The sequence below is a fragment of the Cygnus olor genome, chromosome 2 (genome assembly GCF_009769625.2).
Source record: "Cygnus olor isolate bCygOlo1 chromosome 2, bCygOlo1.pri.v2, whole genome shotgun sequence".
Classification (NCBI taxonomy): Eukaryota; Metazoa; Chordata; class Aves; order Anseriformes; family Anatidae; genus Cygnus; species Cygnus olor.
Window position 1 is genome coordinate 81,847,867 of NC_049170.1, and position 26,431 is coordinate 81,874,297.

General features: G+C 38.7%; 1 protein-coding gene across 3 annotated transcripts in view; it reads left to right on the top strand.

The window, feature by feature from the left end:
• The first annotated feature begins 7,323 nt into the window (after nucleotides 1-7,323).
• EXOC2 (exocyst complex component 2) overlaps nucleotides 7,324-26,431 on the top strand; it is a 130,481-nt gene continuing 111,373 nt past the window's right edge. Inside the window, exons 1-3 of one of the 3 annotated variants that reach the window (XM_040548006.1) lie at nucleotides 7,324-7,450; nucleotides 20,589-20,744; nucleotides 25,015-25,191. In XM_040548006.1, coding sequence (XP_040403940.1) covers nucleotides 20,627-20,744; nucleotides 25,015-25,191 — 295 coding nt within the window. In that variant the 5' untranslated portion in view covers nucleotides 7,324-7,450; nucleotides 20,589-20,626. Of the gene's footprint in view, nucleotides 7,451-20,588; nucleotides 20,745-24,217; nucleotides 24,239-25,014; nucleotides 25,192-26,431 lie in introns of those variants that run through there. The other 2 variants (XM_040548005.1, XM_040548007.1) reach the window with 2 other exon arrangements.

Here is a 26,431-nt window from a genome sequence, read left to right on the forward strand (position 1 = left end):
ACCACTCACTGAAGTGCATGCTTAGTTTAAGTATTTGAGTTCAGTTCTTTTGGTAAAGTGAATAATAGACCTGAACGTGTTTTAAAGTTAATGGGAATGCATAAGTGCTTTCTTGGATCGCAGCCAGAGTGCTCAGCACATTGCAGGGCTAAATACAGATTTAACAGTCTAAATTTAGGGCCCTGTGTTTTTAAATGCTAACCAGCATTCTTTTCAGAAGTTTCTGTGGAAATTGCTGTAGATCTGGAGTCCAGGCCAAACACCTCTCTCATGTAAATGCACTTCTCCTGATAGTCTTCTGTGTTTAAGAATAAGTGACAATAAGAAACACCGAAGACTAGAACCGTAGTTCATTAAAGTCAAATATTGTCAGGTATCTGGGTTTCAGATCAAGCTGTCTGATCTGGTACCTTTGATTGTGCATTTATGGCATGGATCAAAATCTACATTTTAATATTAATTGCTTGTCTGATATGTTAAAACATTTTTATCTCTAAAAGAAAATCTGTAATTATACCTAATTAATGTAAAATGCAACCTCCTGTTAATGGCATATAATTGTGATATTAATCTGAACGTAATTATCAAAAGAATTAATTTTTGAAAGAACAATTCTCCTTGGCCCAGATTGCATACTATAGCTAACCACTTTGTCATTCTTGTTCCCTTTTCCCCAGACCTATTTTTTTTTTTTTCATTTTCCCTCCCTTTTTCACCATAGGACAATGACAGGTCAGGAAGAAGATAATGACATGGAGGAATAAGAGAGAAGAGACAGCGAAACTTAGGAAGAAAAGATACAGCCAAGAAGGGTTTTAGAAATAGATGGAATGTTTATTTACGTCATTAAACACATACCAAAAAAAAAAAAAAAAAAGGCAGCCATATCATTTCCTTTAAAAATAAATGTGGTTTTGCAAGAGTGTATGTGATACATCTATTGTGTAATCAGCCTTTGTTTATTTACTATTATGTATCGATTGTCAAATAACAGTACCCATTGTATTACATACTGAGCAAAATGAATCTGGCCCCAAAGTACTCACAAAATATATCCACGTGCCTGCAAGACATTGCACATGCTCATGAAATTACAAAAGATAGGCACATTGGCGAGCAAATGGTAGTAGTGACAAAACCCTAGCTGACCTCCGGCTGCTTGTCACATCCTTTCTCCACAGATAAGTGCCACCAGAGCCTTGGAATGGAGCAAGTACGGGCAGCAAGCATTTCCCACTGGATTCCATCCAAATGAGCTTGGTTATTAAATAAGAGGTCTCTGCTATGCTATCTCGCTTTCACTAGGGCACACCAAGAGGTGCTGACTGCTACCGAAGCAGAGGTATGCCTGCCACCCGTGGAGGAGAGCTGGGATGGGTGGGCAGCACGACATGAGAGCTGACCTCTGCCCTCACTCAACATGATCTCAGAAGTCAGAGAAAAATATCTAACAAACGGCTTTTCCCTGCTTGTTCCCAAAAGCCAGGAAATGACAGCAGTTGCGCCACAATTTGCTCTTGTGGAAAAGTGGATGCAATTTTGGAATTTCTCCTAGACTTCCAGGGAAAGAAAATGCAAAATGGTTTTTGAATTATCTTTTTTTTTTTTTTTTTTTAGCTTTGATAAAGAAATGTGGCATAATTTTAAGTTGTTTTAGGTTTTTATTTTTTTTTATCTATCGTTTAAAAATACACACAGCAGAAGATAAAGGTTGGTCGCAAGAAATATTCAAACTGATGCAACTTAGTTGTGACACCCTTGACAGAGCTGTAGTATACAGCATTCAGTATTTTTAGCTGCACAAAGTAGATTAATAATTTGTTTCATTGGTGCTGTTTAGAGAAACAATGCCTCTGGGTCAGTAGTGCACAGATTCCTTGGATAAGCCTTGAAAGGGAAGAATTAGCGTGGTGTTAGCCAAGAAAGTAAACCAGTGACAGAATTCTGTGTACTGTTGGAAATCGTTGAAAGTGCAAAAGACTCTATTTTTTGTTTGATGTGGAAAAACTGACTGTACGTGTTCTGGAAGAAAACTCAAAATATTGTGTGCATTAATTTATATGTTGTTTCTCTTGAAGCATACCAGAAATCATCTGGGGGTAAACACTGATCAGTCCGTTGTTTCTTTCTCTCTTGCCTTTCAGCAAAGATGAATATACTTCACATCATAATGAGGGTTTCTGGCTGAAACTCCTAGATAATGGTCAAAAGGCTGCAAAGGTCAAAGAAGTACTTATTTCTGTACCTATTTATCAAAATGGAAAAAAAAAAATATGGAAGAAATGGAAGTGTAAGATTTAGGTAGATCACTTCCTGGATGTTGGATTCACAACATATATCCAGGTGATTTTCAGTTTAGGAGGAAGCAGAAAGCAGTTGGTCTTGGGTGCCTAACACAACACAGGAAATCTGCTTGGACTTTGAAATATATGCATGAATTTTTCATAAAATCCATGAGAGCTATTAGAAGCCAACATCTGCAGGAATGTTCCATTGATGGATCAAGAAAATAAAGGGAAGTAGAAGCAATGAGGTGAAAAAAGCTTGTGTAAGGATTATAGATTTGTTAGAGCAGACAGGGAAAGGCTGGGTTTGCTCCTGGTTCAGATCTCTGATCTCTGGCTCAGAAGGCACCTCTCACAGGCATGGAAGTAGCCCTCTCAATTTCAGTCAGGCTTAAAGCTAATTGCGCACAGAAAAAAAGGAGTTGGTGAGTTTATGGGTCAGGTAGCTTTAGTTTGTGGAAATGATCAAGCAAACCATCTGTAAGCATTAGAAGAAAATAAGATGAGTAAAAATTAACATGGATTTGTCAAGAACAAATCCTGTTAAACCAACCTGATTTTGCTTTACAGTAAGGTAATAGGTGTTATACAAAGGATAGAAGTAGTGAAACTTCATGTATCTTCATTTTAGAAAAAAAAATTTGGCAACGTTCCTCAAGAATAAGCAAAGACGATATGGTCCAGATTGAAAATCCCATGAGGTTAGAGGAATGGCTGGGGAAGCGTTAGTAAAATGGCCTAATATTAAAATGGAAGGATGTATTGGAAGAGGTTCCTTAAGGGTCTGTCCTGAATCTGATATTAATTATCACTGCTTGTTAACTATCTGAAGAATGGAATATAGACGAAGCTTGTTATATTTGGGGAGAGCAGGAAGAAGCGAGTGCTAAAAGTATGTTAGAGAACAGAATTAGAATTCAGAGTGATTTTGACAAACCGGAGAATTTTTAAAAGAAAAACACAAAAGAGAGTATTCAATAGGTGCAAGTGTATTAGACATGGAATCATCAGTTCCCCGGATACAGGAAGGGGAAAAGTAAACAGGATTACAGTTGCATAGAAAAAATGTAGAGTGAATCACAGGCTAAACACGAGTCAACATTGTTATGCTGTTGTAAAAAGGCAAATGCCATATGAGGGTGTAGGAATGGGAAGATAGTACGCAAAATAGGCAAAGCAATCATCTTGTTCTGCTAAGCCATAGTGTGACTGCAATTGGAGTTTGTCCTTTTAAAAATGTTTTTCACCTGGAACAAGCCAGGTTTGAGGCATTGCACTTCCAGAATGACATTGAGTGACCGGAGAAATGTGCAGCAGAGATCAGGCTCGATTACCAGTCGTGAAAGCGTAGAACACCGGGATGCTAACAGGGCTGTTTTGTTTAATGAATAAAAGAACATAGAAGGGACAGAGCCTTAAAATTTATAAAAGACTGTTAAAGAGAGGGAGCAAACAATCATTTCTTTGGATCCAGTAAAGACAGATCTTCCACAAACAGACTGAAATTTCAGCAGGGAATACTCAGAGTACACATTAAGAAAATCGCCTTTAATGATAAGGGTATTAAAACACTGGGAAATATTGCCTGAGGAGATGGTAAAAGCACCACGCTGGGAAGTCTTTAAGAACAAGATTGAAAAAGCGGTTATGTTATAGCAGAGGAATAGCTGATCCTGTCTTGGGGCACGGAAAGGGACTAGAAAGGTGATTCTTAAAGTCATTTTCAGCCTTGTGCTTCTTAGCTTTTTTCTCTTCTTTAGATTTCCCTGGTTATAATACTCACCTCACAAGCTCAAACAGAAATAGGGAGAGGCCTACTTTTGATGTCCACATGTCAAAAAAGAAGGGCAATAGCTGTAAGCTTGAAAGGATTCAGAAAGCAGAACAATCCTGAAAAGGTGATTATACAGTGCAGAATCAAGGTTTAATCCAAGAGCAGGTGAAGGAGTAAACCTGTATTTTATAAACATCTTCAAAAGGAAGATACTTCTGTTAACAAGAAGCAGGCTTGCAATGGACAGATGCTGCAGCTAGATGGATTTACCTTTTCAAATAGAATTTGTATTTCTATCAGTTATTTTTCACACGTTAGGGTAGCATGGTACATGTTAGGGTAACTGCTGAGAAATCTTCAGAAGTGCAGTGATGCATTCACAATTTCTCCAACTCTCTAAAATAAGATGAAAATGTCTTTCTAAGAAGCAATTTCACAAAGAGCTTGATGTGGGAATGGCTGGAGGAAATTCTACAGCTTTCAATATTCAGGTTAGACAAGATGATCATAATAATCTCTCTTGGCTTTCATATCTGTTTACCCAACTTTGTGGAGAGATGTAATGTTTACAGATCACTGTCAAATCTGCATAAATGGATTAGAAAAAGGCATGAATGAGCAATTACTTTTGTGACCTCTATAAGGTATAATACTTACTATTTACCAGGTCATTATATTACAACTTGTCATTTCTTTCCTCAGTTTTAACAGCATAGATTAATCTCTTTAATGGCATCTGGAGTTCCATGGAGTAATATATTTATATTAGCAGCATTATGTATGACAGCAAATATATACTATATACTGTGGTATATACATACTATAAGCTACATATATGGTTATAAATATGACAGCACTAGTTTTCCTCCTTTTGTTCTAAAGGGATGTGTGGGGCAGTGTTTCTTTTCTCCAGTGGGTCAAATCTGTAGTCAGTCACTGTCAGCTTTGTTCTGGAGCCACTGAAGGGGTAGGTGATGGTTACCACATGGTCACTGCACATCAGCTGGGAAAACCACCCACAATAGATTCAACAAAGTGCTGCACACAGGAAGCCCTTCACTGACAATATTATCCAGGGCTCCTGCAGATCACAAGGGTCCTGGGTGCCACTCTTGGCAACAGCAGGATTTGTGTACACGGATGCCTGTGGATGAACCCACATACGCCATCCCTCAGGCTCCTGCTGTCACAGAGTTTAGTCTGGTTGTGCTGTTCTGACAGGTTCCCTAGGACCAAGATCAGCACAAAAACACTGCCAAGCAGATGGTTTAAAACCCTAGATGGGGAGTCTAGGTGATATTTCCAAAGGCACAAAGGTCTTGCAGCCTTTTCTTATGTTAGCTGACATTGGGGTGTTGTCTCTTCTGAAGTTCAGGCTCTCTTGCTATTGATTCACCTTTTTACGGTATTTGTATTTACAACAGAGGAGAAGATGCAGTCAACTCCACAACAAAACTTCAGCCTGACTCTGAAGTTTGTCATTTAACTAAATCTAAATTCAGGGTTGTTTATTACAAAATATTCCAGAAAGACATCTCCCTTTAGGCACCTCTTAAAGTCAATGGGCTTTTTAGGCACAGGTACCCGCTCACAGAGAGCATCTGGCAGGGCTGCACCCAGGTATGTGGAGTGCTGGGTGGGGTCTTCAGTATCAACCAAACCTTTCAAAGTAGTGGTTTTATTTGGCACATATGATGACAGGCTTTTAATGAGAAAATGCAAACAAGCTGTCATGAAGGAAAAACATCATCTTGAAATGGGTGGCAGAGGGTTATACTGTTTTTTTAATGTGATGCCAACTTTACTTTCCGTGGAGGATGGACAAGCAAGCTCTCTTTCTGCATTGGGTATTAGCAGAAAACTGATCAGTCACCAGCAACAACTTCGGAGGTAGTTAGAGAAAAGAGTGGCACCAAAGGCTCTCATTGTTCCCCAGGCAGATGCCGTGTGATGATTTAAAGAAGCTAGAGGAAAGAGTCAGAAATGAGCTGTTTATTCATGTACTGAGATATTACAGCCTACTAATATAATTTGGGCAGCTCTCACTTCTGGAAAAAAAAGTGAGGGAAATGACATTTCTTTGCCATAATGCTTTTTATGGTGCTCAAGTTCTTTGAGGTTTTATGAAAGATAATTTATTTTCCCACTAATGTCCCACTTTAGGTCTGGTTTGGCAAAACTGAGCAACTGATTCTCCCTTCTGTTTTCTCTCTCATTATTTTTCCTCTGCTTTCCATTAAGATTTCATCTGCACTTGGCTTTCGCAACCGAACTCCAAACAATCCCAGCAGAAAGGGAAAAAGGACATCTCCTGGCCCTTTCCAAAAGGAAGAGCCCCTGTTCAGAGGTGCCTTAGGTAGACAGACGATGTGTTAAGATGCGTTCCGACATTTTCGCTGGGAAACCAGGACTGATTTGCATGACTGAGCTGTGGCTGCACTGCCCGCCCGCCCGCCCACCATCTCCTGCGGCAGCTGTGTCCTGTTTCTGTCCAGCTCCGCAGTGGTGCCGGAAAGCCACTGCCCAGGGGGTCGGGCTGCTGGGGAAAAAACTTCCCCAAGAAAATGACTTTCACAGGTTTCCCCCCTCCACTTCTGAGGAAAGGTTGGTCTCTTTTTTTGTACAGATGACCTGAAGAACCTTGCTATCGTCCCCCACCCCACAGCGAGTCTGCTAGGCGAGGAGGCCCCATGGGGTTGCCCAGCCCATGCTATGCAGCATTTTAGGGGCTGAGCAGCGCTAACCCTAGGCACAGTGAGCCCTGGCCCACCTGAGGGGCAGTGGGGGACACTCCTACAGGGTCCCAGCTGCAGGTGTGTTTTATCCCACACATCTAACAGTGGTTTCCCAAACGGGAGCACGTAAATAACATCGAGCCCTCTGCACCATGGCCATGGGCTTGGTGTGGCAACGCTTTGCGGGCACCACCATGGCCGACCCCTGCAACGCAAGACACAGCCAGGACTCCCGGCCAAAATCTGTGGGGACCTGCCACCTGCCCCACAGGCACGGGACCTCTCCCCTTCCTCCCACACGCAGCCCGCCATGTCTGGCCAGAGGCCGCCATGTCGCAGGTGCCGACGGCGGGTTTCTGCCCTGCTCACAAGCACTGGGGGAAAGCACGAAGCCTTTCAGTTTTATTACTATTTATTAAATATTATTTGACGTTTTAACATTTATTTATCGTTACGTTCTCATGTACTGATGCTGCTGTCACCGCTCCCAGGGAGCTCCTTTAAGTGGGCGGGCTCCCCTCGATCTCTCCGCGCTCCATCGATTCCCTCGGGCCGCGGCTGCCGCTGCCTGCGAGCGCCGGGCGCGGAGGCGCTGCTGGGAGCGGAGCTGCCCCAGGTGCCGGCTACAAAGGCGGCGGCGGCGGCGACGGTGGCCGGTGAGTGACACGGAGCGGCCTCGCGCACCGCTCCGCTCCGCGCTGCGCGGGGCCGGCTCCCGGCGGGGCAGCCCCGGCTCCTGCCCCCCCGCCGCCCGCCATCTTAGGCCTCTCCGGCCGCGGCGGGGGCTTCGTCCCGCGGGCCTGGGGCTTCGCTGTCGGGCAGGAAGGCCCGTGGGCTGGGTCGCCGAGTGCCTTCCCCCCTCTTCCCTCTCCGGTACCCTAACTGGGAGCCTGGAAAGGAGCTTTTGGCAAGGGGTGTCCCAACACGGGACGGCCCAGTTCCAAAGGGGACCCTGCTGTTGTGCCCTGTTTTATTGCTTTTCGAAACAGCCTTTGTTCTAAACTATCAATTTTTCCCCCTCTCAGCTTGTGTCCTCTTTGTTATATTAGCAGCTTCTAGACATGCACTCAAAAGCATTGAGTGGAAAGCCAGAGAAGTATTAAGCCATTTAGCTCTGGCAGAACATCAGATGAATTCTAAACTATTACTACCTGTTCTTTAAACTTCTTTAAACTATTACTTAAAATTGTAATCTCACTTTTACTTTCCATCGTTCTTTTTGTGATCATTCTCAAGAAGACACTTTCTTTTCTCCTTTAATGATTTGTATGCATTTCTCTGCCGCAAACTTTCAAAAGCAATAAATAAATTTGTCAAACCAGTAAAAGAGCTTACAGGACTTTTTTTTTTTCTTCCTTCCTTTTTTTTTTTTTTTTTCATCTCTAAACTGCAAACGAACACTTAAATCAGGTCTGACTTCTTGCATTGTCTTCTGGCCACCTGAAGAAAAGCTTTGTAATTCTTAGCTCCCTGTTGCTGTGGCGTCTGTCACAGCTTGCACTGACCCAGCAAGAAGCAGCAAAAGGCAGGCCCTACTGCTGCTTTCTTTCCCATGGATAGCTTAGTTTACAGTTTGCATGATTTATGCCCACCCTCAGACAACAATGTTTTTGCTTAGATGGGGTTTCTGGTGTCTTAAACACCATTTTAAACAGGATGCAGTGATTTTCATCATACTAGTGTGATTTATCTCCATGAAAATATTAATTTACATTTTAGTGGTAAGGCTTTATTCATTGTGGAAAGCCTAACTTTTCTTAGTATGTGTCAGAGGTGAAACTATTTAAACATTTAATTATTCAAAAGCACGTTATGGATCAAACTTGTGCTTTTTTTTTTTTAACATAGTATAAAGTTTTCTTGTGTTTTCATGGCCTTGGTTCAATAAATTACAATTTTTTAGGCTCAGTAATTATTTTAATGCTGTATTTACTTTGTCAGAAATTAGTGCTGAATAACAGTCTTAAGTTAATGAACATTTTTAGAACTCAGTGGAAATCCCTTCAGTTGTAGTCATGAACTTAAGGGGAAAAAAAAATACAGTCAAATTCCTTTTTAATAAAATATTCAATACCTTGCCTTTTAAGCAGTGGGTGGTGTTGTACGGAGAAGATATTTTATCTTTAGTACAAAAGGTAATGCTCACCGAGTGTTTTTGGATTCTGCAGTGTTTGAATCTTACTGTGTTGAGTTGTAGGTTTTCCTGTGAATACAAGCAGCATTTTTTCTGCTAGCTATTGAGAGCATTAGAGGTGAAAACAGATAATAAAGATGTTAAAATACGTAATTCACCAGCAGTTTTCCCAGGGTCCCGTTAAAAAGGAACTGTATCCACTGATACAATCCGTTCATTATTACGCTGCTCCTCACAGTGGAGCCGCACTAAAGGGGAAGAAGTGGGGAGACTAGAAAAGCCTCTGTTAGCGATGAAAGCTTGAGATATGTTACGTTAGACTGTACTTACTTTCTGTCAATGTACTGATATGGTTAGCTGTAAATCCAGTAGGTCTCAAGCACTGTACTTCAAAGTAATCATCAGCTGTGAGTTACTTTAATTCTGTTCTTCTGGGCGTTTCTACTTCACCCCCGAATCCACCTGAGGGGGGGCGGGGGGGAAGCAGGGTAGGGAATAACATCTCGATAGGATGGTGACAGAAGGCTGAATATAAAAGATGGTTTTGAAAACAGGGGTTCTGACAGCTACCAAAAGAAGACGTGATATAAAGTATGGTTTAGTACTCCAGGACAAAATGGGCCTGTGAAACATGGATACCTGCATGTATTCTGAATGGCTGTGCATTGCTTTAATTATGCAAACAAAGGCAAACATTTTCCACAAAAGAAATCAATAGTGCTTCAGTTCAAACTGAAGGACATTGAAAACAATGCTCCCAAGACTGTACGTGTTACAGTGAATTTAGCTTCAGTGGGAGCTTTTCAGCATGAGTGGAATCTGCTGCTGTACTTAAAAGTGGGCTGAAGGTTCGAAATCTGAAAATAGCTAAATGAATATCTTTTAGCAGAAGTCAGACAGTAGCTCTTCAGCTTAACCTTTTGTCTTAGACCACCTACTTTCTGTAAATCTGTATTATGCAGCACTGTCTTTCAGATTACTTTTACCAAGGGAGGGAAATGGTGCTTGGTAACGGGGAAATTTTGTTTGTAAAGGTGCTCGTAGGATGAGGGGTGATTAGGTAGGGCAGTCACTTCAGATTGGTGTTTCATCTTTTGCACAGAACACAAACACTAAGGTCTATGTTTACAACCTGCAAAGTAGCAATTTAAACATAAAGCTGATAAAAGAATATTTTGTACCTTAACCTGAAAATTATTTTTTAAGCGATAGAATTCCTGTCAGTATTTCATTTCAAAAGCTGTTGGACTGCTGCTTATCCTCCCAGTGTCAAAAGTTGGGAGGGTGGGGGGAGAACCTCATTTTTGTGATCTTTTGAAAAAAAAAACAAACCCGAGGCAGTTTTCCCAGAAATTGAGTAGTGAGATAAGTGTCTGAAAATGAGGATTGATTGTGTGATTGGTACGTTGTGTTTTTTGATTAGGGAAAGGTAAGCTAGGTATTTCATATTTAAAACAAAACTAAATAAAATGTCTCCTCTACCTTCATGTTTTGTTCATAAGAAGGTACCCTTTTTATGTTATTTCAGAAGCATTTAGTGTTTTTCCTTCAAAAAGAAATTGACGTCTAGCCTTTTTTTTGACAGCAGTTGTTATTAATCAGTGCAGACCGTAAGTTCAGTATTTTCAGTAGCAAATGCTCTGATTGCACTCAGTGATGGGTGTGAAAGCCTGTGTTTCCTTTCTATATTTGTTTGTTTTATTTTTAAGGAAAACAATTCGGAGACACCAAGCCCTTCAAGGTCTGTTTTACCCTTGACCATAAGGCAACAACAGGCTGCTAAATTTTCAGTTGAATTTTCAAAGGCAGACCTTCGGCTATACTGTGCAGAAGCCAGTGGAAACTGTGTCAGCGTAAAAGTGCCTGTGGATTAGATGACAACATAAATCAGTGATTTTTAGGTTACGTTCTGTATTTTGTCTTTTACTTTGTGAGTATGCCAAAGGTAGTGTGTACCCTGTATTTGGGACTTCCCATAAGGCATCCAAAAGTCTTTAGGAGTTGGAGAGTTAGGATTATGCTAAGCAAAAGTGCCTTTTTAATGCCAACTTTTTTACTGGAGTCAAACTGAATTTGTAAGCTAATCCTAAAATCAGTCAATTAAAAAAGAGATGACTTTAAATTTTGTGTTTTCAAAATCTGAGAGCACTGTGGCACTTTGAACGTCACTGTGTTTTTGACGTGTATACATTGCTTCTTGCTGGGAAACTGAACATTACTATTTTGGCAAAGAGTTAAGGGGTTACATCGGAAGACGATGTGTTTTTCTCCTGTTTCCTTTTCATCAGCATGGAAGGCAGCGGAGCTCCTGTTTCCCACAAAATAACTTCACTGCTCTGAAAGCATTCTAGTGCCGTACAGGAGATGGGATTTTAGGTGGAGGAGTGGAAATGGAGATTGAGAGTATGTGAGGTAGAGGCAGGCTGAAATATGTAAGAAAAATACTTGTACATGCAGGCTCTCAGACAGGTACATGTGTTCGACCGTGTGAATAGAGAAAGATGCTATTTAGCAGATGGCTTGGGTACTTTGCTGAGCAGGGACAGAATGGGATGTTTGGGAGACAACATGAAAAATATGGGAACCTTAGTAACAGAAGCACACTTCTCATCATCTTTTAAATATTTCATGAAGCAAAAGAAACTGCCAAAAAAAAGTCACACGGCAAATGTCAAATTTACTGTAGCAGTCCTAACTACAAGAGCACAAGCTAAATCTTCAGTGATGTGAACTGTGTAATTACAGTGGTTATATAGTGTTTTTATAAAGAATATTGTGTATAGTTACAGGGCTTAGGAAAAATCTGTGGTGTCTTGTTTCTTTTCTCCATTAAAAAAAATAAATCCCATCCCATTGGGATTTATTTAGTTTATTTTTTTGAACTTCTGAATCTTTTTGAATGCATTTGAGTAAACATATTTGAAAGTTTCTGATGCTTGCAGTATTGATTTCTAATTTCTGCCTATGAATAACATAAGACAGATGATGAAGTTATTTGGATTCTTTACCATTCTTCTGGTAACTGATATAATGCACAGAAAATTATGAATAACTTTAGAAGCTCAGAAGAAAAGAGGGATGAACGGTTTAGCTCGAAGACAGTGAGGGGAATGACTTCTATATGAAGCAAACTTACTGGATTTTGGAGGTAGAAGCAGATGTAGGGAAACATGTGCTTTGAGAATTTAGAAATGAATGGGAGATTTATGGCCATCTGTGATATGGTTTTGTGTAAAGCTGAGTTGACTTTTCTCTATATATGTTTATATGTATATATGTTTAAGGCTTTTCTTCACAACGTTGCTAGATTATAGTGATGTGTCACATAATAAATACAGAAGCTTTTAACAAGTAGATGTCTTAAATTCTGGGGAGTTGTAATGCAATTTATAATGAAAAGAGCGGAAATTTTGGGGAGAAACATCTGTGTTCAGGCTTTCTTGAATTACATTTTCTTCTAAGCTACTGCTCTTCTCTAGACAACTTAGCATGACCGGAAGAGCAGACATTCAGAAAATTTAAATTGGTTTGACTTGAGATTTAGTAATGCATAGGTGCTGTAACTGACTATAACAGCAAAAGTATTCATTCAGGAACTGGCATGAAACAGCATGTAGCATGTACTTAATAAATCGGAGGGATAATTTATTTTCAGCATGAAATCATAGAACTGTAAAGCTAATTTTTTTGGAAATGTAATTCATAAAGTGACGTTCTTAGGATTTTTTTCTTAAGGTTTTCCGCAATGAAAATATTCTAATCCAGGTTAATAGGGCTAGTATTGATGTTTGGATTATTGTAGTATTGCTGATTTTGCATAATAGTGGCACGTGGAGATTGTTGTCATTTAAGTAAATAGATTTTTTTGGAAAGAGGTGAAAATGTGGCTGTGGTTCTGAGCTGTTAGAATATGTAAGTGGATTAAATTAAATGTGTGTGGTGGTGAGTTTTGTGGATTAGATACGTGCGTTTGTGGTGGCAGAGCGAAGGGAAGGGAAACATTTCCTCTTTAAAGAGTAGACTGTAAAATAGTGTTCATATGGCTAATTCAGCTTCTTCTGTTTCAACAGGCGATATAAATGACCAATGAAATGATTTTCTGAACTAAAAGGAAAAAGGGAATCCCCTCCCCAAGCCTACTGTTTTAGAAGCCTCTGTTCATCGTACTACAGGTTAATCTTTTAAATCTATTTTTAGAATTCAGTATTGTTCCTTCTTGGTGGCAGATCATAAGCTCACTGTTATATGTAGGCTCATTCATTTCATTCGGGTTGTTTACGGGATAGGATCCTAATGAACAAAACTTCATTTTGAGATGTCTGGAAAAATTCTGCATTTTGACATCGTAACCTCATGTGTATTGTTAAGTGGTCTTTTTGGGGAGTCCCTCCCCTCCCTGAGTAAATAACCTATCACAATTCCTGATTTAAAAATACATCAATGTATAGGTATGCTGTGTGTCATAACTGATATGATGCTGTCATTTAATAGGTGCGATGAAATGGATTTATACAGGTCTCGTTTTTTTTTTTTTGACACGTGATAGATAGAAGGTTAATTGATGTTAAATGGATGCTTTGTTAGACCTTTATCAGCTCCTAAACCAGTACAGGAGGAGTGCAAATCATTACTACAAAAGGCCAAGACCAGTGTGTTTTCTTAGTGAGGTTTATGGGTCTTTTTTTTTTTTTTTTATCCCTCCCTTCTTTCCCTCCTTCCCAACCGCACAAAACATAACCAGCTGTAATGATAGGAGGAGAGAGCAAGCAGCTTTTCTAAACACACGCACACACAGACACACACACACACACACACAGAGACACACTCTCTTGCACTCCTGCCCCCTCTTTTCCCCCCCCATACCTCAGCAGAGTGACAGCTTCTAGATGTTGCGTGCGAGTGAGTTCAGCTGGTGCTGTGTGGTCTGGGTGTGTGGTCTCCAGCTCAACCGAGAGGCTGCTAACAGGGTGGATGAGAGAGAGCAACACTGTTTACTTTAATTTATTTCGGATGCCGGAACTGTGCCCGGAGTTTCTCCTGAGCTTGATTCCACAGTTAGCGGTGTCAATCCCTCGCAGCTGCGGCCCGGTCTGAAATATGCACTGAGCTCCTCCACCGAGCGCCCTCCCAGCATCTGCCGCGGGTCCAGCCTTTTAATCCCCTGGGACTCAGAAATGTTAATGGCATCGCTGAGTGCTCTGATTAGTTTGCTTTCGCTGTGGCAAGATGTATAGCTCGGAAGATGTACCTTGCTGGGTTAAGTAAAGCAGGACCTGGGGATGAAACATGCAGGCAGAGCCACTGTGGAAACAAAGCGATTGCGCTTAGTGCTTGGCTATCTCCAAACTAACATCTCCAGCACGGACTTGGTGACTGACTGGAATATTCAGTAGCCCTTCTAAATAAAGAAGGGTATCATATTATGTCATTTAATACTCTAAATCTTTTCTTTTTCGTAGCTTGCCCTCTCCGTCTCAACACACGCACATCTTCCCAAGTGGGAATTGATTTTGGCATGGAGCGCTGTCCTGTAGGTTAACATGTTTGTCAGTGTTAATATTGGCTTGAATCAACATGCCGGATATGACAGACCAAGACAAATGAGGCTTTGTTATTTTCTGTGTGATGGTGAAATTACCCCCCTTTTTTATGTTTGTTCATCTTTTCATTATAAGTAGCTTAGTGGTGTTTTGAAGAGTTCCCCCCCCCAAATGTAAGATTTGTGAGCACTTCTTGTTTAAATTGACAAGTCTTCTTTTATTATTTAAATAAACACACATAGATTCTTAATATCACTTGGAATTTCAGCATTGTTTAGCTTATTCACTTCCCAGTCTTTCCTGGCAGGCTTGCAGGAATGGACTTTGTATTATTAATGCAGTGTTGAAGGCTGTGGAAATTCTAGGGCACTGAAGATCTCCAGAGGGGTTAATAAATGTCAGTTATTTTCACAGTGCTGCTTTTTGAATGCTTTTAAATCTTAGTTTATGGAGATTGTCTGTCTGAATTTATATTGTTGGGAAGATAAAGCGCAGAAAAAGTTGCAATGGTGTTTTTCATCATTTTGTAATGGTTTTGAATGCAAACATGCAGGAAACTTGTTGCTTTGTTGTCCTTCTTAGGGTTATTTGCCATATTCTTTCATTCGTGCTGTTTAGTGTGTTGTACTCGGTGGACTCCTTGGGTTTTCTAGTGAAAACAAATTACTAGATTTATTTAATAGAAGCACAAGTTCATGTACTTCAAAGTTAAAAGGCCATCACCTAAGTTCTAGAAGCAGAGCATTTATTGTTTGTTTAAAAATGGGTGTTTCATAAATCTGTTCATTCAGAGCACATTTAATGCTGTGATGTTAGTGTGATAAGAGTTCCAAAACATACTGGTTTGTTTGCTTTTTTAATTTTTTTTTTTTTGTAAGTAAACAACAACATCTCAGTCACACTGTGATTTGAGCATGGAAGATGCTTTGGTCGTTCCAGCTGTATCTGCGTCAAAACTTTTTAAAGGATATTCAGTCACCTTTATCACATACAATCGAGAACGAATAAATATTTGGTACCTGAAGACTTTCATTCTATGTGTATCTCATTTTAAGCTTGCATGCAGCTTAGACTTACTCAGAGATGACAAATAGGCTTTGTCTTTCTTCCCTTCTTGACAACTTAGATTCCCTTTGCTAGATGACCATGGCACTTGCGTTGACCTTGATGCTGTCTTCCTTCCAAAGAGTCTTTTAAGTTCAGTGTCTGTGACAAAGTACTGCTGAAGCCTTTATTTAACTGAATTTTCCGTCACGGGAACCAACTTGCTTTCTTCCTTTAGAAGTCAGAAACACCATTTTAAAACATCTCAACTGCTTTTTTTTATTGGTGAAATTTATAAGGTGCATCTGGTTGTCACTCATCTTCTGAAGTTGCATGCCTTCATTGTGTTTGTAGTTTTACTTTGCGATTTGAACATGCTGGCCAGTTTAGTATCCCTAAATCTTGAGCTTTTGTCGTTCACTTATTTCGTATTTTGGTATTTCTTCCAGAGCAGTGAGCAGCTCTCACTACAGAACAGTTATGGTAGACATTGGTGATTTCCTTTTTCACTATTTGTTTTTAAAGTGGCTTTAGAGAGTGAAGATGCCCCATCTTTAGCAAGCTTGCAATGTTCAGAACAGGCTGATTTTTTTTTTTCCGAACCAAACCTTTGTGAGAGGACAGTTTATTTGAGCAGCTCATGTAAAGATGAAGATTATGTTTACGAAAGGCATTTTTTAAGATGGCTTTGTAGTAGGTGGTCTTTGCAGAGGCTTTCTAACTCCTTGCACTTCATAACAAGAATTATGACAGAATAATAGAGGGAATAATATGGGCAAGATCATGGGAGCAGTCAAACAGATGTCATCCGTGTTAAAATGTTGAGGAGCTATTGTGAGGAAATAAAGTTTAAAAAGAAATGGGCATGGGGCAGGAGGGGGGGGAGACCTCTGTAAGTGTAGTGTAAAAGAAGATTGTCCATAGCAAAAAAGTAGTCTTGCTAACACTTCTTCAGTAAGTCCAGCTACTCAGAAGAAATGCCTTATGTAGAAAACTGTCTTGTGCAATCTCCCCTACTCTGTATGAGAACTAGTCTTTCAGTAGGAAGGAAGGTTGATTTTTTATTTTTTTTAATTTTATATAGAATACATAAGTCTTCTTTAGGGCAATTATAGAACTGCAATAATAGTTCTTAATTAGACTACTTAACATATGATTTCATGAAACTAAAATTCAGTTTTTTTTTTCAGCTTTGCCTTAAAGATTTTTTCAAAAAATGAGAAGCTTGCTTTTGGGTCATAGGAGTATGCAGTCTCTGCTTCCCAATAAGCAGTTCAGTCATTTTGACTATTGACACGTGAATCAAAAGAAGGAAGGAAAATACTCTCAGTGATCCCAAGGATTTGTTTGATCTCTGTAGCAAGGACAGATTCCATAGTGTCCCATCATTTACTCTCTGAAAGAAATGAAATCAATTGCTATTAAAAAAACATGAAATAAAATAATAGACCATCTCAGTACTGTAGTGCTTTGTAATGTGTTGAGATTTACTGTGGTCTTCTCATCCAGTGAGGTATTTTAAAACAATTCTGCAATAAGTATGGAAATAATTTAGAAGAAATACTAGATTTCAGGAGGCTCAACATCTTTATTGCATTTATTCAGCTCATCATGAAGAGAGATATAATGCCAATTTCTGAAATCCAGAGAAATACATTGTAATATTACTTTTGCGTTTTGGTGTTGATACAAGTCAATTACCTGTATGCCTGGGTATTTTGAACAAAACAATAGCTGCAACGCAGGGGAATCATGACACTAGGGGGAGGAGGGAAATCAACCAAATAATACCAAAATAGCTTCAATTTTACTTGTTTTCCTCAAGATTTTTCTCTCCATATTACCACTGAGTTCTGGAAGGTGGCTTTTTTTTTTACATCTGTGTTACTGATTAATCTTCTACATAAATCATTTAAAGATATTGCTCAAAAGTAAAAAAGGTGTTTTACATCGTGTCACTGATTCCTAGACATACGCTGCTTCTTACAGAAGGTGACTAAGTGTGTATATGGAGAAGTAGCCCCACTCTTTCTTTGTAGCTGTTGCATATCTTTGACCTCTGTTCAGGGTGTGTGAAGAAAGCTGCAAAGTCTATGTAGATAAGATCATGAGGGATACATGCAGTTTATTCTTGTTCTAGATAAATTTATGCACCTGATCCTTTTCTAATGCCTCTTTGCACATGACCCCAGAGGAGACCTGATATACTGAAAGGTCGGAGCTTCTGTGCCTATGCACCTTCCAATCGTGTAGGAACAAACAAGACTTTCCTTGCGTTTTCAGTTTCTGATTGCTCCAGGTAGGATTAGGGTTAGAAATGGGATCTGGGAAGCTTGTTTCTACTGTGCTGCCAGTTGTTTTGTGGGGTGATGCCTTGGTGATGTAGCAAAGAAAGCCTTGCATCCAGTACAGGTGGGCCAAGAGCTAGGCAAGCAATGCAGCTAGAGGGGCAAGAGTCTTGGCAGCAGATCGGGACTGTCGTTTTCACCTCTGGCAAGAAAGTGCTTCAGCAGTAGTTCAGGTGAGCTATCTGGACAAGAAGGATGGGGGTAAGGAGCAGGAGGTAAGGAAGAGGAGTTATCAAGGTGTCAGGATTTGAACAGAACATTGGGGTATTGGCCTTGTGGGCATAGGGGAGCAGGAGAAAAGGGCTCTGCCTGCCAGAACACAGCCTTCTCTTTTGTATCTGGAGATTACTGTCGGCTTACTTCTTTGTAGTCTGCTGAGACTGTCCTCCTGGCCTTCAGTGCAGTTCCAGCCACCAGGTTGTAGACCACATTCTTTGAAGACTTCCGTAAGTTGCTCCTTGTTGGATATGAAAGTTCCAGCATTTTGCGTACGAATTTATGAGGATCCATGACACTGTATTGTTGAATTCCTTTTTCGTCAGTTTCCTGCTTGCAAAAACCTGGGAAATTAATGTTATATTAAAAACATAACGTAATTTTTAGTGTTGTGAAGTCAACCACTCAAACGTTCAGAGGTTTGCTGGTTAAAACAAAACAAAACACCTTGGTCGCAGATGCACGTAGTGTGTTAATCGTGGATGCTTACCAGGCATCCTTCATGTAATGGGCATGGCCCACATGCAGCAACTTTCTAAGTTTCTGCTTGTTCAACAGAAATCCCTGTCTCTTATTAATTGCACACTCTTCTTCAATGGTAGTCTCAAAAATTTCTCTAAAAATATTAATTTTGTGGTGTTCATAGTATCTGTGTGCTGTTACAGATCTGAGATGATTATTTAGGTCTTGAATATTTTGGAGCATTGCGTAGCATTTCATATGTTCAGTATGCATTTCCCACTGATTTCAGGTGTGGCTGTGGGCTCTGAAGTTGAGAAACTGAGAAGAAAAAATTATTACTGTAAAGTTCTATTGTAAGTGATTTGCTGCGCATCTGTGGTATAGATAGAGACAGGATCCTGTTCCAGGGGCAGTAGTACTTTATTACTATTTTAACCGTGGGAGCTTCCTCCTGATTTCTGCCTTTCTCATTTCTGTCTTCATTTTCAGTGTGCATTACACCTTCAGAAAATGAAGAAAAAATCCTGCTAGAGGGAGCTTTTCTTCCTTGTGGAAGATCTATCCAGTAACACTGAAAAGCTTGGTGAAGTTCTATAGAAGCATAGCGTAAGATCGTACAGCAAATGTATTTTGTCTATGCAAAAGTGGCAGAGACCAAGATAACTTTCTTCATTCAGATATTTCCTAATTGCTTAGAAACTGCAAGTGTATTGTAGTTTATTATTTTTAAGGATGATTTACAGAGTTTCTGGGTTTCGTGACTATTGCAAGTAAAAATAGGAAAATATACTTTAATCCAAGGTAAAAATACATAAAACTTAATAAAAGATGTGTCGTGAAGCTTGGCTTATTCCATGTGTTTTTGACCAACCTCAACTTTTAAAATCATCTGTGCTGAAGTGTTCTGTATGTGTACCTAAGATTTTTTTAATACTGAACAGTTTCATCATTCTTGGATTTTCTTAAAATTAAAAATATTTTTCCCCATAGGTTCTTTTTGTATTTTTACCTTCCCAGTGCAGATGAATTTATATTAGAAATTGATTATAGATAACTTTATGATACCAAATGAGATTTTTTATTTTTGTTTTATTTTTTCACTTGGACTATTAAGGATGCTGTTGTTTCAGTAGAAGAATTCAGAAGTGATGAAATGGAATAGGTGATGCAGTTAGCGTGGAAGTCCTTAAATGTTTTGCCTGTCTTAGGACTTCTGTAGGACCTGTATACCTGTGGGGAGGCTAGGCTGTATGTATAAGTTGTAAATGTGGAGAAGTTGGGAACTAAGGTGCTTCTGGTTATACTTACCTGCTTCTACAGTTGCAGAGCTGCACAAGGGGAAGTGCTAATAAGGAATAGGAATTCATGATCAGTCTAATAGTAAACTGAATGTAGGCTGCATGACATGGGTGCCATACTGGTGTTCTGATGCAATTGAATACTCTTACGGAAATGCTTTTTTGAGAATTCTGTGTGCATTTGTTTATCTGTTGGGATATTATTTGTTTTATTGATGTTCTCTGCTGGTGTGGCGTCTGTAGTAATGTTTTAACTTTCTCAGATTGTCTAAATGTTGATGGTTAATACAAATTAGTGCTGGGGATTCCTCCCTATAGGAGTGTCTGTGCAAGTCGGTCAACTTTTGATGGGAAAGAAGCACTGCAAATGTGTAACTGTAGTCTGTTACTTAGCTTAGCGATTCTAAACTTTCTAGGGAATGCAGTAATAGCTTTCTAATAGAAGACTGAAGAATTCTAATGTAAGTGATTTGGAGTCTATTAAGCATTTTGAGGGTTTAGGATTTTTATAAATTCATTTTTCCTTTTCAGTCCAGAACTAGGACTATACCTATTATAAAAAAATTAAGTGTAAAGAAGGTGTAGGTATTCCTTATTGTTTGATAACTGTGTGACAAAAAGGGCTTTGAGAGTGGTGTTTCATATGTACGTTCATATTTTGTCTCTGTCATTTCAGAAGAAAAACTCACAGGTTTGAAAATATTTTTTACATAATATAATATTTTTTTTATTTATTGTTTCTTTCTGAACAGACACAAGTAACTCAGTTTCCAGTAAATAAGCCGACATCATGTCTCGAGCACGGCAGCCCCCACTTGTAACTGGCATCTCTCCCAACGAGGGCATCTCATGGACAAAAGTGACAATTCGAGGAGAAAATTTGGGAACTGGGCCTACAGATCTCATAGGTAAGTTGAAAAAAAACTTATTACTTTTGAGACTGTAGGACATCACATTTATAGAACGTCACATTTAGGATATGATTAGGGATGTGTTTTCTTTGCAAATAACCTGGTAAAGTCTACGTTGCATGTTATGAGAAATGACCTTTTTCACAACTATGCACTTGAATCCCCAAATCCACACCTAGCAAATCAGCATGACCATACTCTGTTAGACAGCCTGTTAGCCTGACTCAGCATCCCGTGCTGAGCACTGGCTAAGAATGAATGCCTGTGGGAGTGTACGAGAAGAGAGTAGATGTAACACAACTCTCTCCTTTGCTACTTACCCAGGCATTGAGGTTTTACAGCTTGGGTACTATTCTATCACAAGTGTTTTCCATGTATTGAGAAAGTCACTGAGCATTACTATTCCTTGAATTAGTGTAAAAGTCAATAGTGCATCTGCAACAGGCTATGACAAAACTGATTCACCAGTTTAGCTACACATTGCGTGAAGAACTCTCACCTTCACTGTTCTGATTTTAACATGTTAACTTAATTGAAGTTACCATCATAATTCTAGCATTGGAAGAGGGAACAAGCAGTTTTCTTTGTGATTCTTCTCACTCTATAGATCTTGACCACCATTGCTTTCAGTTGCTTCTTTTTCAGGCTAAGAAGTCCTAATAGATTTAATTTCTCTGCCTGTATTTTTGACCCTTATTCTTCTTCTTCAATGAATCTTTTTCAGTTTTATTACTGGTGTCTTGAGTTGGGTGAACAACATTTTGGATACATACAGTGTTCAGGATATGAATGCACTGTGGCATAATACTTTACTCTCGTTTGTGTTTGGTGTTTCTTTCATAGGCTTCTGTTTTCCATATAACTACCACTAAGCACCAAGCTGATTTTTTTCATTTATTTGCCTACTGTAGTCCCATGATTTAATGCTTGAGGGTTAGTAGTCAGTTCAGGGCCCGTCATCTGTGAATTTAAGATTGATTTTGCATGTGTGCGTTGTTCATTGAATTTCAGCTGCTGTTTTATAGCACCACTCAGTTTCATCAGGTCTGTTCTGCATTTTGTTCTAGCTTTTATTGTTTTATGTTGTGAATAAATTCATATCATCAGCAAACTTTGTAACCTCTTTATCTTGTCATTTACAAATATAGTGAACAGCAGAGTTCCTATCACATGCCCTGTGCAAATTTTCCTCAGTGAAAACACACCATTTATTGTAGCCCTGTTTCTGTCTTTTAGCAAGCCATTTATCCATTTGAGAATCATATCCTATGAATGCTTAATATTCTTAAGCCTTTTGAGAAGGACTTCGTAAAATCTTTTCGAAATCCAAGCTAACTATAACTACTGGAATTTCCCATATTCCTTCTCTAAGTTAAGCATATGTGTACTTCAGCATTCATGCTAGAGACAATCTGTCTAATTTGTTGTGGAATCATGACTCCTCAGAAGTCCATTGGAATTTTGTTTGGCTTTGCTAGAAGCAATACTTCACTTCATGGCTGTAAACCAAGATTCCCAAATTCCATTCTTGGCCACCACAATGAACTTTATGGCCAAGCGTAAGCTACTACAATTTTCCCCTTCATTTCAATTTGCTGCATCTTTTAGAGAGGAAGTAGTATTTTGCTGAGCTGCTCAGACAAGATTGTGGTATGCTAAAGAATCTTTATTGAGAAATACTCAAAAACTAATAGTGTTATAGGTAAGTATATTTTTGTGTATTTGTATGGTTTGTGGATCTCAATAACCTCATTAGTTCATTGGTATAATCTCTTTGTAAGTGATCAGTGCTAGGTTCTTGGAAGGAAGACATATCCTGAACTGTGTCTCAGTATTACAGCTGATTGTCTGCTAAGGTTTTTGGGTTTTGTTTTTCGCAGAGTAACTCTTATAACATATAGCTGCTAATAGTCTTATGTTTTGAGGTTGAAAAAAAATGGTTTGCTGTATTTTTTCCCCCTTAGCTCATTTGATTATCAGCTTTTTCCAGTAAGTGACTAAGGCCCCAGACACGTAAAGATTTCTTTTCATGGTTAAATTAGGCATGTAAATAGTCCCTGTGACTTGAATGGAAATACTTGCAAAAGTGAGTCTTTGTAGGCATGCGATTTAAGCAAGTTTGAGTGAGGGTTTTATAAAGTTTATAATCTGCTACTTGAGATGCATTAAAGTAAAATGAAAAGCAAGAAACTATTTTTTTATATAAACGGAATATCACATAATAGGAGAATATGTCTTTTGGTTTCATTTAAAAGAGAGCCTTCTTGTAATCTATTTGTATCTTTGAAACTAAATAAACTTTTTATTTGTAACTCTATAGCTCATGGTACAAAAAGTCAAATCCAGGAGATGCACGCAACATTTATGCTCTCAAGGTTTAGTTTGTCTTCTAAGACATTTGCAGCTGTATTTTTGTAGGCATTGTAAAATTGTCAATTTATAAGCTTAGCCAAAATTGGAAAGTCTCATGAGAATTACTTGTGCCTATTTATTGAAATAGGCAGTGGACTGGACTCTCCAAAATACCCTATAAAAACTAGACCCCCAGTATGACGTTCTCAAAGATCCTCGTACTGTGCAGCAGATTAAAATTAAGTTTTATTTAAAGAGAAGTTCTTTCATTTTTGGAGAAAAAAAAAAGTTTATTTTTACTATCAGAGGATCTCCCTGAACATGATTTTCTTTCTTTTTTTTTTTTTCCCAGAAATTGTCTTCTGCCATTACTGTACTTAGTGAGGTGTATAGAATGTTAATCAAGACTTCTGCATTTTTAAGATACAGATAAAGGTAGTTTCCCTCCATTTAAAAAGTGTTGGATCGTGTGGTCATGTTCTTTTGCTAGCTTTAGGAACCTCCAATGAGTAAAAAATAATTGATACAAGGGTCATCAAAATAGTTATTGAAAAATTTCTACCCTACTAAATTGCTCAAGCTCAGGTATTGATTTTAAAGTATTAATTTAAGTATGAATTCAGACCTTTTAACCTCTGGGGTGAAAACCTGTCCTTATGAATGATTTGGACAAACTCTGTCAGTCTTATTTTATGCTGTAGTCTTTGTCTCCATCAGAGAGATGTCTAGCATAAAAACAGAAAAGACTTAGCATAGTCTAAGGTTAAAACACATGCATCATAAATGTGTGGGCTTTTTCTCCCTCCAAAAAATAAAAACTCTGGCCTAGTTAAAATGTTGCAAAAAAAAAAAAAAGAACAACCAAAATATTTTTTAATTTAAAATACTTTTGTTTGTTTGTTTTTGGTTTTGCCCCCTCTCCTCCTTCAGGCATTTTAAAGGAACTTATCTACTGTCATTTCTCAAGTAAAATTACCTTCAGTTGTAATAGATTCAAGGCCTTTCTGGTTTTTATATTTTGGTTTTTGTTTTCAAAATAGGTTTTGGCAGGGAGTAAAGCATTTTTATGTCTGACAAAACCATGAAAACTGCCAAATTTGTCTGCTGTGTAATGTCAGAGGTTTAAATCGTGAGAAAAAGTAAGTGTGAAGCTTTGGTGCTGAGCCACATACACTGACCCTTTTCTGTCTGTAAGTATTTGTTAAATTGGTCAGAGCTTTTTAGAAATTCAAAACAAAAGCCAAGCCAACAGGGGAAGAACTGCTATGCCTGACTAACTTATATTCCAGTACAGCCAACAGAATAGTACGGTCTTGTCAGTTTGAACATAAGGTAAAGTATTTCTAGGTAATAGAGGAGGAAACTAATTTATTTAGTTAAGAGGAAACTAATGAAGTTGCTCTTACAGATCAAATCTTTTAGGGACTTTCCTGTACTGATACTGTAGAACTTAGGATCTTGCTAGGTCTTCATGACAAGAAAACTCAAACTGGGATTATGGGAATTGTTCCAGATCTGAGAAAACAATCCATCTGCTCCAGCATTCAGAGTCCTTATCTGACCAGATTTATTGGTCAGTTGGTCAAATTAGTCTGACTGCAGGAGATATATGAAGCCCCAGGAAGCCTGACCTCATATTAAGGTGTAACTTGACTCGTAAGTGTTAAGAGGTGTTCTTAAATGCTAAACACCAAACTAAATGCTAACACTAAATTAAACTCTAACACTAAAGCTGAAGGAACATCTGAAAAATATATTTGTGACTCTTGCTGTAGTTGCCAACACGGGAGTGGAGAAGCATCATGGGTGTGTGTGTGTAAAATATATGAAGCATCATAAATGTATTTGCCCTAAAGAATTTCAGAAGATAATTTTATTCATAGTAGGTTGTTTTGTTTTGTTTTGTTTTCCCCAGGTTTAACAATATGTGGGCACAACTGTCTGCTAACTGCCGAATGGATGTCTGCCAGTAAAATAGTGTGTCGAGTCGGACAGGCTAAAAATGACAAGGGAGATATTATTGTCACTACAAAGTCTGGTGGCAAAGGAACTTCAACTGTTTCCTTCAAACTGCTGAAACCTGAAAAAATAGGTATTGTTCAAACTCACAACTATTTTATTTGCTAAACAAACGTCTGACTGAGTGACTGTTTAAATAAAATGTATGTTTAAAATGGATCCACCTCAGGACCATCTTCAGTTGTCTAGAAAAATCATACTATAAACAATAAAATGTGCAAATGTATACATGTATAAATTCATGGTGATTTGTGAAATTAATCCTGCTTTCTCAATATGCTGAATAAAGCCCTCAATGACTAATAAAGTGTCCCTTTTTATTTATAAGCAGGAGCACCAAAATTCTAAAATTTTCAAAAAGTTCATAACATCCAGTAATTATTCATATTGCTTTGAAGCTTACTAGATAACTTCAACATATAAACCAGTTTGTGAGCTTTACACCTAAATCCTGAGCTGACAGTTGATCTTTAAATGAAAGCTGAGTCCTCAATGCCATTTTTTTTTGTAATTCAAACCATCCTGCAAGATGGAAAGTATGAAATATTTTTGATGTGACGTTTAACCATTAAAATGATGTTGTCAAGCAGTCTAGGAACTCTGCTTTATCTGGAATCCAGTCTAAATACATCCTGGATTTAAAATGTTTCTTTCAAACACCTCATTGATGAAGCTGGATAGTCATCTTTTAAAACATAGGGATTCACACAAGAGTAACTATTTTAGGCTTCTGCTCTCTGCAGTTCACTGACAGTTAAATAAAGCCTAATTTCTTTCAGGCTGTACTAAGATCTTACCAATAGAAAGAGGAAACATGAGCAAGTGGTAATGGCAAAGCTTTTGGTGGTGGAGAATAAAATCAGTATTAAAAAAAAAAACACAAAAAACACCGAGGTTTGGGGACTGGGTAAATTCTGATGTTGAGTATCTGATGGGTATGTTAAAGAAGAGGATGATGAAAAATATGGCTGGCTGTATTTTTGACCAGGGCCCAAGAACCATTGTTTTTTTTACCTTTTTCTGTTGTATGTGCTATAAAGCTTTGGAAACAAGGCCAGTCCTGTGTTCACTGAGATCTTAAGTCATCCATTTTGTCATGTGGCCAAAGTAGACTTACTTTTTCATTAATGAGTGGCACAGAAAAGGAATCTTTCCTAAATTATGCAAATAAGAAGGTATCCAGGTTAATGCTTCTTTTGAAAGCAGTAGATGACAAGGCATGGACAGATACCAAAGTACAAAAGGAATGAAAAATACTAATACACTGTTATCAGGAAAATGCTCTTAATTTACGTGGACCTCTGCATACTGTA